We start from the raw sequence: 18,027 nt of genomic DNA on the forward strand, positions 1-18,027 counted from the left end.
GCAGTAAGATTTGTGCATAACAACAACACTGAACATACACATGGCTGTGTCACAAATATGGTCAAAACATTAAAATGGGAAAGCCTTGAAGAACGAAAGAAAACAAACAGATTATGCATGCTGTTCAAGATCCAACATGATCGTTAACATTATCTGACCCAAAACGATAACCGTACCAGAGGTAATAAAATGCTTCGCTGGGCGCAGCTTGATACGACCGCAGAGGTCGAACCCTGAACAGTTGGGGCAAGTATGGACACAACATTCAAGCTTGATACAGCTCTGAATTTGGATTGTGATTAAATATTTGACACAGCATAGGTTTCTGACACAGAAAGAATGTGGTCTAAGAACTTCAATTTTTTTAATTTACCTATTATGGTCCAATGTCCAAAATCAAAATACATGGTTAGATTCAGCATATCAAAGAACCCCATATATTCAATTTTTGTTGAAATCAAACAAAGTTTAATTTTGGACCCCAACTTGGACAAACTTGAAAAATGGTCCCATAATCAAAAATCTAAACACATGTTTAGATTCAGCATATCAAAGTACCCCAAGATTTCAATTTTTGTTATAATCAAACTTAGTTTAATTTTGGACCCTTTGGACCTTAATGTAGACCAATTTAAAAATGGGACCCAAAATTAAAAATCTAAAAACACGGTTAGATTTGTCATATCAAAGAACCCCATATATTCAATTTTTGATGAAATCAAACAAAGTTTAATTTTGGACCCTTTTGACCTCAATATGAACCAATTTGATAGCGGACCCACAAATAAAAAATCTAAATACATGGTAAGATTCAGCATATCAAAGAACCCCATATATTCAATTTTTGCTGAAATCAAACAAAGTTTAATTCTGGACCCAAATTTGGACCAACTTGAAAACTGGGCCAAAAATCTAAAATCTAAATACATGTTTAGATTCAGCATATCAAAGAACCCCATATATTCAATTTTTTTTTAAATCAAACAAAGTTTAATTTTGGACCCCAACTTGGACCAACTTGAAAACTGGGCCCATTATCAAAATTCTAAACACATGTTTAGATTCAGCATATCAAAGAACCCCAAGAATTCAATTTTTGTTAAAATCAAACTAAGTTTAATTTTGGACCCTTTTGACCTCAATGTGGACAAAGTTGATAACGGAGCCCAAAAATCAAAAATCTAAATAATGGTTAGATTCAGCTTATCAAAGAACCCCATATATTCAATTTTTGTTGAAATCAAACAAAGTTTAATTTTGGACCCTAATTTCGACCAACTTGAAAACTGGGCCAAAAATCAAAAATCTAAATACATGTTTAGATTCAGCATATCAAAGAACCCCATATATTCAATTTTTGTTAAAATCAAACAAAGTTTAATTTTGGACCCTTTTGACCTTAATGTAGACCAATTTGAAAACTGGACCCAAAATTAAAAATCTAAATACACGGTTAGATTCGGCATAACAAATAAATAAATGTGGTCAAAGATTTTACAAATCTAATGCGCCATACTGTGCAATTAAAGATTACTTCTTGAAATTTTTCAATATTTGAAATTTGAAAAAAAATAATATTTGAAGAATAATTCTTTTTAATTTCTGAAATCTGAAATGAGAAAAAATTGACCACCACAATTTCTTTAAACCCCCCCCCCTTTTTTCCCCCAAAAAATTCTTTCCAAGATATGGTCATAATATCTCAATTCAAATTTCCAATGGAGTTTGCAACCATAATTACCCATTTAAATTTACCATAGCGCTAACTTAATCTATTTTATAATAGAATTTAAAATATAGTGTCAAATCTTTCATATGGATTTTGTTGTAAAAAAAAAGATGCAACATTTGCATATATTTTTACTGGTCTTCCTTTATAAATATGCATTTCTTTAAACATAATTTAAAAACGTTGTATTTGGATTACCTCCCTTACACTGTTTTAAATTATCTTAATTGTTCATTAACCATTACTTTATACATAATTTAAAAGCAGTGTAAGGGAGATAATTTCAATGATGTATTTGATTTATCTCCCTTACACTGCTTTAAATTATGTTTTGTACTAAAGTATTTGTCCATTAACCAGGACAACCTTGTTTTTCCCCTTTTTTTGCCCCTAAGGTAGCACTCCACAGTTAGGTGTGTAGTTTCGCATTTTGGCCCCTGTGGATTTTTCAAATATGATAGCTAGTGTAGAATAAAATTCATTTTTGGATAGCTGAAGATTAAAATAGCCTTCATAGTGGGTTTATAGGAACATCAAGATTATGTAATGTATGTTATATGGGCTGTTTTCTGTATGACAGTCCGTATTTTCATATCCATACCAAATATTGGTCCGGCAATTATTGTAATGTTTTTTTCCAACTTTTTGTCGCACGAACTTTGCAATTAAATTTTAAGAAAAAATGAGGCGAAAGACACCCATTTTTATTTGATCATTTGGTAGATTTATATCAACAGTTTCTGAAAAGGTATCACTGAAAGGCATTGCAATTCTAGTTTGAACCAAATTTTGGGGAAATATGTGACATTTTTACCTCCCTTTTTGCAATATTTTATGGTCCATTTTAACTTTTAAAAATCAAATCTATGGAAGATACTGATTACATACATATGCACATGTATAACACAAACAGTTAGGTTAATGTATTAGAAAGCCAGGAAAAGAAGATGATAAAACATTTTGTGGTTCAATTTTAATGTTTTTTTCTAACTGTGGAGTGCTACCTTATGGCACATCAGAAAGCACAGAAATGCACTTTTTAAGATAAATTTTACCACAAATCTTTAGTCTGTTAGGTTCTTAATGTAGTTCTGAAGGGAAAAAAATTGCTAGGATTGCAATACATGTTAATTTTATTGTTTACTGTCTTTAGCAACCAAATATACACATTTTGACACTAAGACATGTTTCTGTCTTAAATTTGTACTCCATTAGATTCGCCCTTGTAACCAAATATTGCGCTTTATATGATAGCCTCAGAATGTATCGCTTTATATTTTTTAATGCGAATAAGTCAAATAAACATTTTTAGCAGGATTTTATATAATAATTTGGCATGAATGAAATTTAATGATGCCAGTACTGTTAGATATTTATACCCTGCTTGAGAGTTTCTAAAACAAGGTTTGGTATGCTATTTACAGCAAAATTGACCTATAAATGCTTTCAAATACCTAAAAATTGTACAATTTTTCTTCTTTAAAGGTTATTTTATGATTTCAAACAGAAAAAAGTGAAAAGTTTTAGAAATTTTAGAAATCGTATAAAAACCGCTTCGTCCAAGAAAGAACCAGTACAGATGCCTTCGGTAAACCTTTTTTCCCATTGGAATAATCTAACAACATCAATATCATCGGCCAATACAGTTGGCTTTAAATTAGCTTCCATTAACTGTGAGTATTTGAGTGCTTGGTATCTATTGATTTTATGTTAGATGTTTATTTTTTTGCCTTCGTACTTAGCAATTGAGTTAAGCCATTTGCAAGTGAATTTTACAGTTTCTTCTTATGTTGTGCTGTTACACCACTGTCCTAGGTTAGGGTGTGAGCGCTCACAAATACAACCCCGCCACATTCTTTATGATTCTGTACGAAGTAGGGAGTCTGTAATTTAGTGGTTGTCGTTGGTTCATGTCTTCATGCTTGTTTATCGTAAGTTGTATTGTTATAAATTAGGCTGTTAGTTTTCTCGTTTGCAAAATCCATACCAAACATTGCTTATGATAATTGTTTTCTATGGAACTTTTGTAATTCTGGTAATTAGTTTAGTATGTTATGAATCATATTCAATAGTTTGAGTTAACTCGGTGCTCCTTTAACAATAACAAACAAACAAACAAAACAAAACAGAAAAAGCGAAAAAAAGTTACAATTTTAAAATTCTACTTCTTTTGTTGTTATAACAATTAAACATCAGATTTTGATGTCAGTGTTTAGTATGTAGACTTCAATATGTTAATTTAACAAGCTACATTATTCCACCAGTATGAGTGAAGCAATTAATGGGAAAAATTGGCCATAAGTTTTTACTGAAACAAATGTAGCGTAAACTTCTATTTATTAACATAATATTGTCTCTTTGATTTTGGAACCACTATACATCTCCTTCCGATCTCCCACTGATCAATGTAGATGTGACATCAGTAACCTGAAAAATATGCAATAACAATAAACGTTTGAAAAATATTACTACTCAAGCAGATCTCAAGCAACTTTAAAGGTGTGACTTTCGTTTGGGCTTGTATTATATTTGCCTTCGGGTTTATATGATCCGTTCGTCCTATTTCGACTCTTCAAAATTCAAGAGTCTATCCTAAATTGAGGTAAATTATATGGCCTTCCAAATACCGTTTCGATTCCTAACATCACTGAAGAGACCAAATAAACGGTGATCCGTTTATTTTGCAATCGCCAATGGCAGTCAGCAGGGTTTAAGAAAATTTGTTGTTCTACCTGTTAGTCAAATGCGTTTTGTTAAATATACTTTTTCACTTTTTTGTCTTTTGAAAAATGTTGTTTGTGCTGTATTTAGACCCCTCTAACAAGAAATTTGTTTTGCATGCACACGTATAAAAATTGCGGTTTTTATCCAACGCAATCATAGGTTTGAACGTTGTTTTCAATTAAGACTTATATATATATATATAAAAGGTGGTCGTGTGGTCTAGCGCGTCGCATACAGTGCAGGCTATTTGGTGTTACGATATCTCAGTAGCATGAGTTCGAATCCCGGCGAGGGAAGAACAAAAAATTTGCGAAAGCAAATTTACAGATCTAACATTGTTGGGCTGATGTTTAGACGAGTTGTATATACAGAATGTACACAGCCATGTATCACCATCACTGCTGTTGATCCGATTGAAAAATCTGTTGTAGAGTTGTCACTGGTTCAGACGTACTTATAAATATAATTATTTCTGTGACTGTATCTTGCATTAATTTGTAGGATCCTTTACAATAGATATTTCAGCTGATCTGTAACAATTCCATCTTCATGCCTTATATATCATGTACTGTATTACGACGCTAGATTAAAACTGACGAGGAAAGGTAACACCCGGCCACCGAAAGCTTTATTATTGTGAAGCCTAGGTGGTCGTGTGGTCAAGCGCGTCGGATACAGTGCAGGCGATTTGGTGTCACGATATCTCTGTAGCATGAGTTCGAATCCCGGCGAGGGAAGAACAAAAAATATGCGAAAGCTTTATATTGTAATTGGTTTGTGCAATTTGCATTATACATCTAACATTGTTGGGCTGATGTTTAGAACAGTTGTCAAATGCGTTTTGTTAAAATATACTTTTTCACTCATTTTGGTCTTTTGGAAAATGTTGTTTGTGCTGTATTGAGACCCCTCTACCAAGAAATTTGTTTTGCATGCACACGTATAAAAATTGCGGTTTTTATCCAACGCAATCATAGGTTTGAACGTTGTTTTCAATTTAGACTTGTTTATATTTTTTCGTTTGGGCTTGTATTATATTTGCCTTCGGGTTTATATGATCCGTTCATCCTATTTTGACTCTTTCAAAATTCAAGAGTCTATCCTAAATTATATGGCCTTCCAAATACCGTTTCGATTCCTAACATCACTGAAGAGACATTAATTGTCGAAATCCGGATATGGTGTACAAAAACCTTTGCACCTTTTGTTTGCGGTATACCATCTTTTCCGCAAGTTTATTGTTTTCTGTTTAGTATTAAATTTATTACTAAGATTCATTTATTACATCGGTGAACCGTTTATTTGGCAATCGCCAATGGCAGTCAGCAGGGTTTAAGAACATCAGTTGTTCGACCTGCTAGTCAAATGCGTTTTGTTAAAATATACTTTTTCACTCATTTGGTCTTTTGGAAAATGTTGTTTGTGCTGTATTTAGACCCCTTTACCAAGAAATTTGTTTTTGCATGCACACGTATAAAAATTGCGGTTTTTATCCAACACGATCATAGGTTTGAACGTTGTTTTCAATTTAGACTTGTATATATATATATAAACAAGTCTAGTGTCCAGCGCTCTAGACCACTCGGCCAAGTTTGAATCTCGGCGAGGGAAGAACAAAATTTGCTTCCGCAAATTTGCAGATTTTACATGGTTGTGCATATATATATTTAAATATATAATTTTATATATTCGTCTACAAAAGATTCATCAGTGACGCTCGAATAAAAAAGTTAAAAAGGCCAAATAAAAAAACGAAGTTGAAGAGCATTGTGGACCCAAGTTCTGAATTGTTTCATTTTATTGTTTACTTACCCATCTATGAATGGATGCAGCTGCGACATTCACATTCCTCGTTTGTTTGTATGAGTACTTCTCAATGACGACTTGCGCATGCCTAGCATCTTCTATTGTTAACGATGACGCAACAGTATCTTTTTTAAGTTGAATTTTATGCTTTGTATCACGTGCGAGGGCTGGTATATCATCTATTTTCTGTTAGATAGAATAAAAAAAAATATGGTTACCATTAATATTTGAATAAAAATGCATATTTCAAGATAGAAAATCTTTCGTTGGCAGTTCTATGATAAAGACTTTAATGTGTTCGTGGTGTGATATATAAAATTGATTGTAAATTATTGTAAACTTGATGAAAGATTAAAAAAATTGTACGTTTTCTTTGAAAAATAAACGTTTTAACAAAATGAAGTTTTACCTCAATTGGTTTTTGTGTGTCCCCAAACAAAACCGATAAGGCAACCAATGTATTAACCACCATTTCATTTGTAACATGCGCATGATTAAATTCACCAACAGCAGCGAGGATATCCGGTAACTCTTGTGTAAATCCCTCCAGATTTCTTAGTTGAATAGCATATTCTTCCAAATGTTGAACACTTTCTGTAAATATCCTGATATATTGTGACTGTTGTATCTTGAGAATAGTCGTCTCAGTTGTTAATAAATGTCTTCTCATATAAGCATCATGGATATCTGCAATATCATTAAAGATATCATGAAATATTTCAATAACTACGGTTGCTTCATTTTACATAATGCTACGTGAATATAAATAAACAAAATAGTGGGCGCGGCTTCAACTACGTAACAAAACAAACTATTTAAGAGAACACTAAAAAAGTTAAATATAGTTTTGCATTTCAGTTCGTATGATCTGGGACTACTTTAACAGTCTCAGGTATTAAAGAATTAGAGATTTCAAAAAATAATTTTGAAAAAACATGTGCACAGTTGTTAAATAGACGCGCGAGAGCTAAGCCACAATTTGTGCACAATTTCTTCATTTAAAAAATTTTGATCCTGCGCTACACGCATGCAATGATTAGTTCTTAATACAGATTGTGTTTTTATGTTCATATGGATATTTCCAGAATTCAAGGCATGTATACATATTGAACACCGGAGTATTTCTTTTAAAAACTAATAACAATAAATTGAAACGGGCTTGGTTGGGTATAACCATTAAAAAATTAATCACCAACAAAAAAATATAAATTAGACGAAAGGAAGGTATGCCAGGTTGATTATATCACAACTTAATATAGGACTTTATTACATATATTAAATAGGATTGGTATACCTAATTTTGCTAGTGTGAAATGATAGTAAGGTTACATAATTATGCCATATTAGGCCAGGTACATGATTGGTTCCAAGTTCAAATCGGGAAAAGCTGGGACTGATTATCTCTACCACATTTCAGACTAACGCTTCGGGTGTCGAAGGGAATATCGGGGTGATATCGGTACTGATACGGAAAACAACGAGTTATCCATATCATTCTTTCAAATTATTTTCTTCCATAGATAGGATTGGGCAATTAGTTTAAACATATTTTATTGTCTAGATATACAATAGGATTGGATACAAGTTATAACAACTTAAAATAATCTTCTCCAAATAAGTACAATATACAAAATTTCAAGATGACAGCAATTATATAATTCAGTACAATATGAAAAGTATATACAATAAATATATTATGTTTAAACAGTTACAGTTGGATTCGAGTACACTTTAAGATACAGCAATATTAATCAAAGAATCTGTTTGTATGGCGTATATAACTATGTATATTTCTGAAAAGGATTGTGTTTTGTTCAACACTAATTTCGTCTGTTCCAAATAAAATATGTTCTATGGAAAAAGCAACTAAGTGTTGAATGTTTTCAAAGAGCTGATTTCTTAAATTTATGTAGAGTGGACATTCATTGGGCAATGCTAACAATACAACAGTTAATCTATGATATAATTCTGTATGCTCTGTTCTCTTCTGAGTTATATCATATAGAGCAGGAGACTTCATTATCTTGAAAAAAATATCTCATCCGATTTTTCTTTTTGAACAAATATAATAACAATATTAAGCTAAAAAAATCAAATATAATAGTGTCTTGCATTTTTTGCAGTTCGAATCGAAGTTACCTTTTTTAATCTTTAAAACTTGGACTTTCCTATGAGCGTTTTCAATATCAGAGTCTGTTTCTGGGATTTTCTCCTTTATACACCTGCTAATTCCTTGTTCTATTTTCTCTATTTCTGAGAATTTACCATTTTCGATACATGACAACAGATTTTGTCTAGCCAGACGCTTGTTTGTCTTCTATAATATGAAATGAATAGTAGTTTGTATATTGTATTTGCTTTTCCGACCAAGATATAAGGAACATGTAAAGGCTTCAAAGTTCCATGCCAATGAAAATATAAAAGAAAATGTTAAAAGTTCCTTGTTGACAAAAAAATATACAAAAGTTGACTTAATGAAGTCAAAACTATTGGTTTATTATCTGCAAATCAAAGAAATTTCAATACTTTTGCTACATACAATCACCAGTTACACCAACAGCTGTATAACTTGTTTTTATTGTAGAGTTTCACCTGATGTTGTCACATATTTTAACAGCTTTAAAAGATTTGTGAACCTTTCATTTTAGTGATGGTGAGGATGGTGATCCTTTTAGTTTGTATATTTGTAATATTACGAAATAACGATGACGCTTATGACGATGATGATGAGGACAATGATGACGATGACGATGAGGATGACGATGACGATGATGATGACGATGAGGACGAGGATGACGATGATGTTGATGATGAAGACGATGATGATGATGACGACGATGATAACGATGATGACGACGAAGACGATGATGATGATGATGATGATGATGACGATGATGTTGATGAAGACGACGACGACGACGACAACGACGATGATGATGATGACGATGATGACGATGACGACGACGACGACGACGATGATGATGATGATGATGATGATGATGATGATGATGATGACGATGACGATGACGATGAAAAATCGATACAAATGTCATATACTAACCTCATAGGTGAATTTATAAGATGTAGTTATGAAGTAGTTACAAACAACACTCATACTACTAGTACTACTTCCTGTAAAAATCTTCAGTCCATAATCTCCTTCTCTTACAACTGTTGTGATTATTTTAAGTTCTGTTTTTTCAATTATAGTTGTAACGTCACTTTGTTGTAACAGCAATCCTTCTGAATCTGCATCAACTAATTCCGTTTTAACTTTCAGTGATTTAGAAACCTCACTATCTAGGAGAAAACTCATTCTTATAGGTTTGCTTTTTTCTGTTGTTACAAGACCATTTTGGTGAGATGGAAGGAGCAGTCCGGCTTTTTCACATGTCAGACCTGGACCAAATCCTAAAATGCCAGGATTAAACGGTGTCAATCGACAGTCTTTTGATTTTTCGGTGCAAGTTATTTGAAATTCACATAATCGCATCACATGCTGATTTTCAGGAGCTCCATAAATAACTATTTTATAAATTCCTTCTACTGGAAATTGAATATGGAAATTCCATTCGGAACCGTTTCTTATTTTCGCAACCAACCGTGGCATGTTTTCTGCTTTCAGCATTTTGTTTTCTTCATCCACACTTGAACTTCCCTCTTTTAGTAAGAAATCATAATCCATACTCAATTCGTTTGCTGTGACTTTTGGGGCTTGAAATGTAATAGTTGTTGCACTTCCTGTGGTTTTAAGGGCGCATGCATTTACACTTAACAGTTTCATACCTAATTCCCAGAACGGAGGTAGTAAATAAGCTTGGTCAAAAAATTGTTCTCTTGTAATTGGCTTCAGCACCAGCTGCCACTTTTTATCATCCGGGTGGCATTCATAAAGAAAATGGTTAGGGTCTGGCATGATATAATGTTCTTGAAAGGCATTCTGCACCACCCCAGGATCTGCTTTCTGTCGTTTTCCGACGGATTTTCCACCTTTTTCCAATTTAATCCAACCCCCATCTTCTTTTCCAAACACTGCCCGACAAACCCAAAATGGATGTATCATATGCCATGAGTCGTATAGATAAACTGCATTCCATTGATTTCGCCTGTTGTCCCTGTCTCCCGGTTGATAATCTCCCGCCTTACACACACCGTGTATTTGTGCACACTTAATATACGCTTTCCTACAAAGCAAAGTATTGGAAACATTTAAATATTGTTTGAAAATTACAAATTTAAAGATTAAATTTTGAACGAAAAAGTTTCATAAAGTTAAAATAGTTTTCAAGTAAAAATATGAACTAGGCAGTTAGTCTGGAAGATCATTAGTCTGGGAGAACATGATATTTATTAGTTGTTATTGGGTTTGAACTAGCTTTTAGCAGCTGCAAGCACTCTGAATTCGGTATTTTTTTGTTATTTGTCTTCGTATTAGTTGTCTTTGTGATTCGAGCCAATCTTATGAGTCGAGCAATTTCTAACTGATTTTATGTTGTTTTGTTACACCACTGTCTTCCAAGGTTAGGGGAGGGTTGAGCGCACAAAACATGATTAACCCCGCCACATTATGAACAAAATGTATGTACCTGTCTAAAGCCAGGAGCCTTTAATTTAGAGGTTGTCGTTGGTTGCTGACTGTCATATTTGTTCTTTGTTTATTCTGTTTGTCAAAAAAAAAAGCTATTGCTTCATTCGTTGGCAACGTTTCTCGTTTTGTCATGTCGGGGCCTTTTGCAGCTGACAATACGGTATGGGTTTTGTTCTTTGTTAAAGTTGCTTTAATCCGAGTAATTTGGACTCTAAGGGATATTTGTCTCATTGGCAATCATACCATAACTCCTTATTCTAAAAAACGAGCATATACAATTCAAAAGCGGACTTGAATTGAGAGCATAGACATTGACGGAGACGAATAACCCAATCATGACACGGAAGAAATCTTATGAAGTAACAAAAACTTTGATTCTAATAAAGATATTGCTAGATGTTAAGTTGATATTGTCGTTTCAATAAATACAATATCTGTTTCCACTTCAACCAAACTTAAATCTATTCTTGGCCGTCTAAAAGTTTTATACGTGTCTTTATGGCCAAATAAACGGTGACCTATTTTATACATTCATAATTATTATAGCAGGAAATACAAGGGATAAATAGTTCAGCTACTAGCATTGACCAAAATTGAATGGGTGAGATTCGGCGGAGGACATTTTAGTGGGAAAAGTATAACCTGTTTTAGCAAAACATTTTTAACCAAATTTAGAAAAAAATAAAAATCATCAGTGTCCATTTTAGCGACGGAAAATTAATCCATTTTCTACTCACGTATAATATGAATTGTAGAATGATATTTATTAATGTCAAAACAACACAATATTGACATATCATATTTATTAGAATCCAGTAATCAGAGTTTGAATTCTAGTACGTTGCACCCCCCTTCCCAGATCTCATTTTAACTATCCTTTTCTGAACCCAAGTATAAATATATATTCCAGCTATCGTACATATATAACGGGCTCTTAATGTATCAACCTCTATAGTATCGATTATAGACTTATAGTAAGAACTGCATGTTCGTTCTTTTTATGTTGTTTGAATATTTCTTGGCATTTGATACTTTGTCTATCCTATAACGGAATCCGGCATATTCTGCACCTTTTTTTATTGGATTATTTGCACACTTTTATTTCCACTTCAACAAAACCAAATTGGTATTTTTCAATTTAGTAAGTTTTCGCTAAAACGGGCTTTGAGAATACGGGTGATCTGTTGTAATCCGGCACTAAAAGTGTCCTGTGACCACGAAGGTTCCCATCTCAACATGGCAAAGTTGACCTTAGATGGTTTTCGTTCATGATTACTTTTAGGTTCTTTATGGTCAAGTACTTATAATAAATCCCTCTGGCGGGCTTTTATCTTTTTAAACTTCAGTGTTCCTGGTGAAGGTAAATTCAGAAAAGCAACAAATTCATATAGTCCTATTTTTTATTGACTCTGATCTGAATTAAAGTATCAATCAGGAAATCTATTTTAGGGAGCTACCATTTGATTTTTATGGGGGCTAGGATGAAATTTGAAAAAAGGCAGGACAGGAGTTTTGAGTAAAAAAAAACGAAAGGCAGGACGAGCAACTCGGCAAAAAGAAAGGCAGGATGACAATTTATGTACAAAAAGTCAGGATAAACTAGTAAAAAAAAGGCAGGACCGAATAGAGTGAAAAATAAAAAGGCAGGACAGAGATTACAACTAAAAAAAATGCAGGACAAAATTTTTCATCCTAGCACCTACCCCCCATAAAAATCAAATGGTAGCTCCCTTACCTGCAAAGTATTGTAAAAAATGTAGAATGTGTAGTCCGGTCTTGCCCAAGAAGACTAAGGAATCCTCTAGGAGTGTCTGTTCTACCTTTCTTTGATTTAAAACCCTCGATCTTCTGATTACTTAACCAAACAAGAAGAGCTCTAACCATCGCCTCATCCCTTGATACTTTGCCCTGTAACGGCTTTTCTAAGTAAGCAATTAAGTCATCAAAGCTGTCAAGTGCTGATTTTGGAGTCTACAAAAGAGACATAAAACTGAAATTTCGATATATCAACAACTTAGACTGGGGTAGAATGCACAGTCGTGTCCGGTCAAAAATATTACAGTAAATCTGATGTTTCGCGAAATAGCCGAATTCTGTTGGTTTACTTTGATAAATAAAGATTAACCATTATTTTACAATAAATGTGTATGCTATTAAATTTTAAGCGGCAAGGTATTTTTATTGTGTAAGCAGCGAATGTGAAAACATGTTAAAAAAAGAAATGATTATTACCTTTCTAGCATGTTTGTCTAGTTCCGCTTTAGTCATTGGCAACACGTGATGCTTGTCGGCGTTTTCACTACCTGCGTTAGGATTCCAATCAGCAAACATTGTAGCTCCTCTTGTTATTCTCCTGTCTGTCATACTATAAACAAGTCTAGGATCAGGATAACCATCTTCAACGGCTACAATTCTCACCTTAGAAATCAAAATGTCTTTTTTAGCAATTTTCACATAACCGCAAACGCCTACGTTTGCACACACACAAATACACCCACACACACTCATAAACGCACAGATCAATACAGTTAAATAGAAAGAAAACTGTTTTATCTTTTTTTTTCTATTTGTTAATAGAGTAAATTGGTCTAATGATGCCAAAAAAAATCAAAAATAGAATGCCAATGAGACAACTCTCCACCAGAATCCAAATGACGTAGAAGTTAGCAACTATAGGTCACCGTATGACCTTCAACAATGAACAAAATGCATACCCAGATGTCTATATTTGTTTTAAATCACTGAAAGATAGTCTAATGATGATGTAGATTCCTGACACCCTACACCACACATGGGGTTGAAAAACCATCAAATGATGTCTATATTGATATTGTATATGAAATAGTATTTTATTTCAAATAATTCAATTTTGTTAACAACATCTTGTATTTATCTAACAACTAATATTTATGTTCTATTCCTAGTGATCAAACATCATGGAATATAACGCGTTATCAAATATTCATTTTCGCCGCGATATAGCCTTTTTGTGCGGATGTGCCGTAAAGCAATCACCAATTAATCAAATATTCATTTATTGCAACAAATCATAAATGTTAATATCGGCAGTTAACATGGTGCGATTTTGTAAATATGAGATAATGCCATACAGAAAAATAAACCTGTTATGATAAGTAATTTTGATATATTAAGGTCTAAAAAAAGAAGAAAAGGCTTACATGTGAATATTATTTTATTTATAGGCTCCTATTGGAGAGACGATAACAAAGAAAAGAAAATTACAATTCAAGATATAAAACACTGAGTCATATTTTATACACAGTCAGGTACTAAGGACTTTGATATTTTCAACGTAATCATAATAAAAAGATTCACATGATAAGATAGAAACATGTTCTTAAAAGAATTTAAGATAATAGAAACACAAAGGATATGGGGTATCCATCCATGACACAACATTAGTACATGCACAGCAAAAAACACACAAAAAGCAAAGGAACAGTGCTTTTTTTGCTATTCATCATATCAAAGGCCTTCAACACGGAGCAAAAAAAAAACACTGTAACCACAATGTTTAAGACGGTCCCTAGCACCGGCTTAAGATAGTTAATATACTAATAGTTGCAGTTCTGTAAGTTGTTTTCAGGAATTGTAGATAAAGGTGTAGGCTGTAATGAGAAACCAACCAATATCAAAAGGTAAACATATTGGTTTCGACGCTATATAGTGTAATGCTTGAAATCGCATCGAGTTTAGAGAAAGCTACGAATAAATAAAAAGGACTTTCCCATAGATTCCCTTCCAATCAATAAATTTTTATATTTTTTTTTCGTACGTGTTTCTTTAAAAACGATTTTTTTTGTTTAAGATATGAAATGATTAGTTATTTCAAATCCCTGAACATTGCCATTGTTTGAAAAGCTAATATGATTATTACAACTGTTTAATTCTTTACAGACAGTTTGAAAAAGTGGTGAAGTATAAAGGCAGTAAAAATTTTGTATCAAACATAACAGCCTTTCTACAGCAAGTCATATAACTGTTATTGTTACCTTGTCATCAGACGTTCATGTGAGTTTTCACTTCCAGAAAAAAGGAGTGCTTTAAACAGATATTATACTTAATATGTGGAATAACTGTTAATGAGACAGCAACAAGAAAAGAGAGGGAGATGAAAAAAACATCAAATTAACATATAGTCAACATAGACCAATATTCAGTCTTCCACAATCTATCATATTGTTACAACAACTTTTTTTTTGTTTTTTTGAGTTTGATGTTCATATTTGATTGACTGTTGCAAATTACACTTGTTTTTGTAGAACTTTTCATTGAAAAATACACAGACAATAAATGAATAAAACTGTATTTGAAAACCAATTTGTAAGTATCTTTATGCTATTAGAATTTTGGTTTTTGTTTGAAATATACTTTTATCCTTTGCTTTTTAAAGATCAATACTAAATATTTACTGAAAATCTATCAAAATTGCATTTTCAACGGTTATATTGTCAGAACATTCCATTTTCAGCTATAATATTGTCAGATCATAAAAGTAGATACATGTAGGTCTGGTCTACCACCGATGAAGTTAACTTGCTTGTCTGCTTAACATTTCTTAAGTTAACTTGGAAAGCAGCCAAAAAGTCTACTCCAAGTTAACTTTTGTACAGGTTAGGACTGCACCCATTTGTGTATAAAGTGAGTGATACTGTGAATTGTTGAAAAATTCAAGAACTAAAAATAACCGCCTGCAAATACATGACAATTTAGCCTTATCTCTTATACTATACGTTAAAATACCTGTTAAATTTTCAATTGCTCAAAACAAAATTATGCAAAAAGGGCGCACAAAAATCTTATTTCATCAGCTCTGCATAATGTTGTGAGCTACATGTATATATGTGCGAAGAGGACCAGTGCCAAGCATTCCTTGAGAAGTGTTACAAGTAGATGGTATTACCTCGTCGGCATCATTCTCCAACGGGATTATGAATTTTGAATTTGGCTTTGTACACGCACTTCCCATCTGAAAAAAAAAATAAGTTAGCCTTTTAGAGGGTCTCTAACGATGACTAGCCAGATTTTTCAATATTTCATAGAATAAACGATGTGTGTTGAATGTTTTTTGCTTTATTATGGTATTGACATTTGTCTACAGTTACCGTAACAGTTTTATATTAAATGATTAAATTGCCATTAAATAAAGCAAGTGGTTTGAGTTAAAGGAATAAAAAAAAAGTCAGAAAATTCCAAAGAGATTATCAAAAATCATAAGTCGAAGAAACAAAGACAATATACCATGGCCAAAATGAAAAACGAAATTCTATAAAGGTCACACTAATACTGTTGCTGTTGCATTATTATATGTGGTATTATATGGATGAATATCAATTCGTTAATTAAGAGGGCACAAACCATTCATAATTATTTTTTGGGTGAAGGGGCGTTTTTTTTTTTTTAAATTTAGATAAGTCAAAAATTAGGGAAACAAATAAACGCAACATTGAGTTTTCAAAATTCTTGTTCTTTTATTTTATTGAAAATAGTTAAGTTTTGATTAAAGTCGAAAAATATTGGTCCTAGGAAAAACCCCATGCGACCACTCCCCTCCCCCCTCAGAATATTATAAATGGTCATTGCATACTTTGAAACAGGACTTAAATGTTTTTTTTTTTTTTTTGCATCGTGTCTTTCTGTATTGTTTATGACATTGTTATATGAAATCTTCCATGAAAAACAGCAATCGATATTAGAGTGGCATGTTAAATAATATATAAGCTTGATGTTAACAACTGCGAACATTTTTCTTATTAGTATTTATATTTTTCATAATAGTTTCAAAATTCAAAATTTGTTTGTTCCTGTGTTGGCATTTTTTCCAATTTTTTCAAATTAAAGGCTTTTTCTTATTTTTACTGTATGTTTTGCGTACCCTTTGTTAGTCCATCAGACTACGACTGAACTTTTTTAAAATGAGGGGTGCAATCTATAAATTAAACAATTAATATTCAAACTCAGGGCGATAAAGAGCTTATATTGTATAGACTCCTGTCTACTGTTAATAAGGACAATATGTTGACCTTTAAGTGTATTTTTTAAAGACCCCTCCAACCCGCCGCAACGCGGTGAGCGGTCATAGAAATACCGTCCGTCCGTACATTCATGTGTCATTCCGTCTGGTTTTGCAAGCGCTGTCACACGTGTAATTCTTGTCATATTTCTATTAAATTTATATCAAAGGTTATGTCTGCAGTCCACCTGTTCCGTTTTGGAGGCGCTCTAATGATAACAATTACTGCAATATTTTAATGAAAATCATATCAACGATTTATATCAGCAATATCTCTGACAAAGTCGAAAATCAGCGCCGATCAACTTTTTTTAATGAAGTTATGCCCCTTTAAAATATGATGAATGACTGATTGATTCATGCATGCTCGGGACGATATATATAATGAATGTGAGCGAGATGGATTTTCATGAAATTTATATCAAGTGTTTAAACAGAAATATCTCGGACAAGTTCGAAAATCAGTGCTGATCAATCAGATCGATGCATCTTGTAAATGTTAATTCCAAGAAAAGTAGTATTGTGAGCGCTAGTAAATCCCGTTTTATTCATGTTCATAGATGTTTAAATAATCAAATTCTGTGTGCAATTTAAAGTAACAACATTATAATGAAAATAACAAAGGAGTATGCTATAAAGATAATCACATGTATAAAAATATTTGAAACAAATTGTCAAAAAATATTCTGCAATCGCGCAATTGCGAATACGCGATGCCTCTGACATAACTATTGTAATTAAATAACATAAAATTGATAACTAAATGATACAAACCGTAAGACTTGTGTGAAAGTTTGATGAAGGAAGTATCAGGTGACTCGAGCAGATATGATTGAACGATTATTTAAAACAATAGCTCACGTGTTTTGGTTACAATGAAATACTTTTGTTTTATATAAGTTAAACGGTTATTTGATATTTAGTTAATAACTGGCTCGTTAACCGCTTTAGTTCGTCTTTTCGACATAAGTTCTCTTATTTCTCTGTCACTGTAAACGATATTGTTGGCACGGATCAATTATCATTGTACTAGTTAAATATTGGTATACCTTATACACTCATATCTATTATTCTAGTATGAAGGCATGAATTAATACAATATATAGTGTTGCCGATAGCCCAGCAAGCATAGTGAACAACGGAATT

General features: G+C 32.7%; 1 protein-coding gene across 2 annotated transcripts in view; it reads right to left on the reverse strand.

The window, feature by feature from the left end:
• LOC127734636 (hillarin-like) overlaps window positions 1-17,701 on the reverse strand; it is a 43,540-nt gene extending 25,839 nt beyond the window's left edge. Inside the window, exons 1-9 of one of the 2 annotated variants that reach the window (XM_052244617.1) lie at window positions 17,656-17,701; window positions 15,772-15,837; window positions 13,080-13,265; window positions 12,583-12,818; window positions 9,321-10,443; window positions 8,399-8,576; window positions 6,669-6,946; window positions 6,266-6,445; window positions 3,875-4,156 (exon numbers count right to left, since the gene is read on the reverse strand). In XM_052244617.1, the coding sequence (XP_052100577.1) occupies window positions 4,103-4,156; window positions 6,266-6,445; window positions 6,669-6,946; window positions 8,399-8,576; window positions 9,321-10,443; window positions 12,583-12,818; window positions 13,080-13,265; window positions 15,772-15,837 (2,301 nt within the window). In that variant the 5' untranslated portion in view covers window positions 17,656-17,701 and the 3' untranslated portion in view covers window positions 3,875-4,102. Of the gene's footprint in view, window positions 1-3,874; window positions 4,157-6,265; window positions 6,446-6,668; window positions 6,947-8,398; window positions 8,577-9,320; window positions 10,444-12,582; window positions 12,819-13,079; window positions 13,266-15,771; window positions 15,838-17,655 lie in introns of those variants that run through there. The other variant, XM_052244620.1, reaches the window with a different exon arrangement.
• Between the last annotated feature and the right edge of the window lie 326 nt (window positions 17,702-18,027).

This window comes from Mytilus californianus, unplaced genomic scaffold, assembly GCF_021869535.1.
Source record: "Mytilus californianus isolate M0D057914Y unplaced genomic scaffold, xbMytCali1.0.p SCAF_3, whole genome shotgun sequence".
Classification (NCBI taxonomy): domain Eukaryota; kingdom Metazoa; phylum Mollusca; class Bivalvia; order Mytilida; family Mytilidae; genus Mytilus; species Mytilus californianus.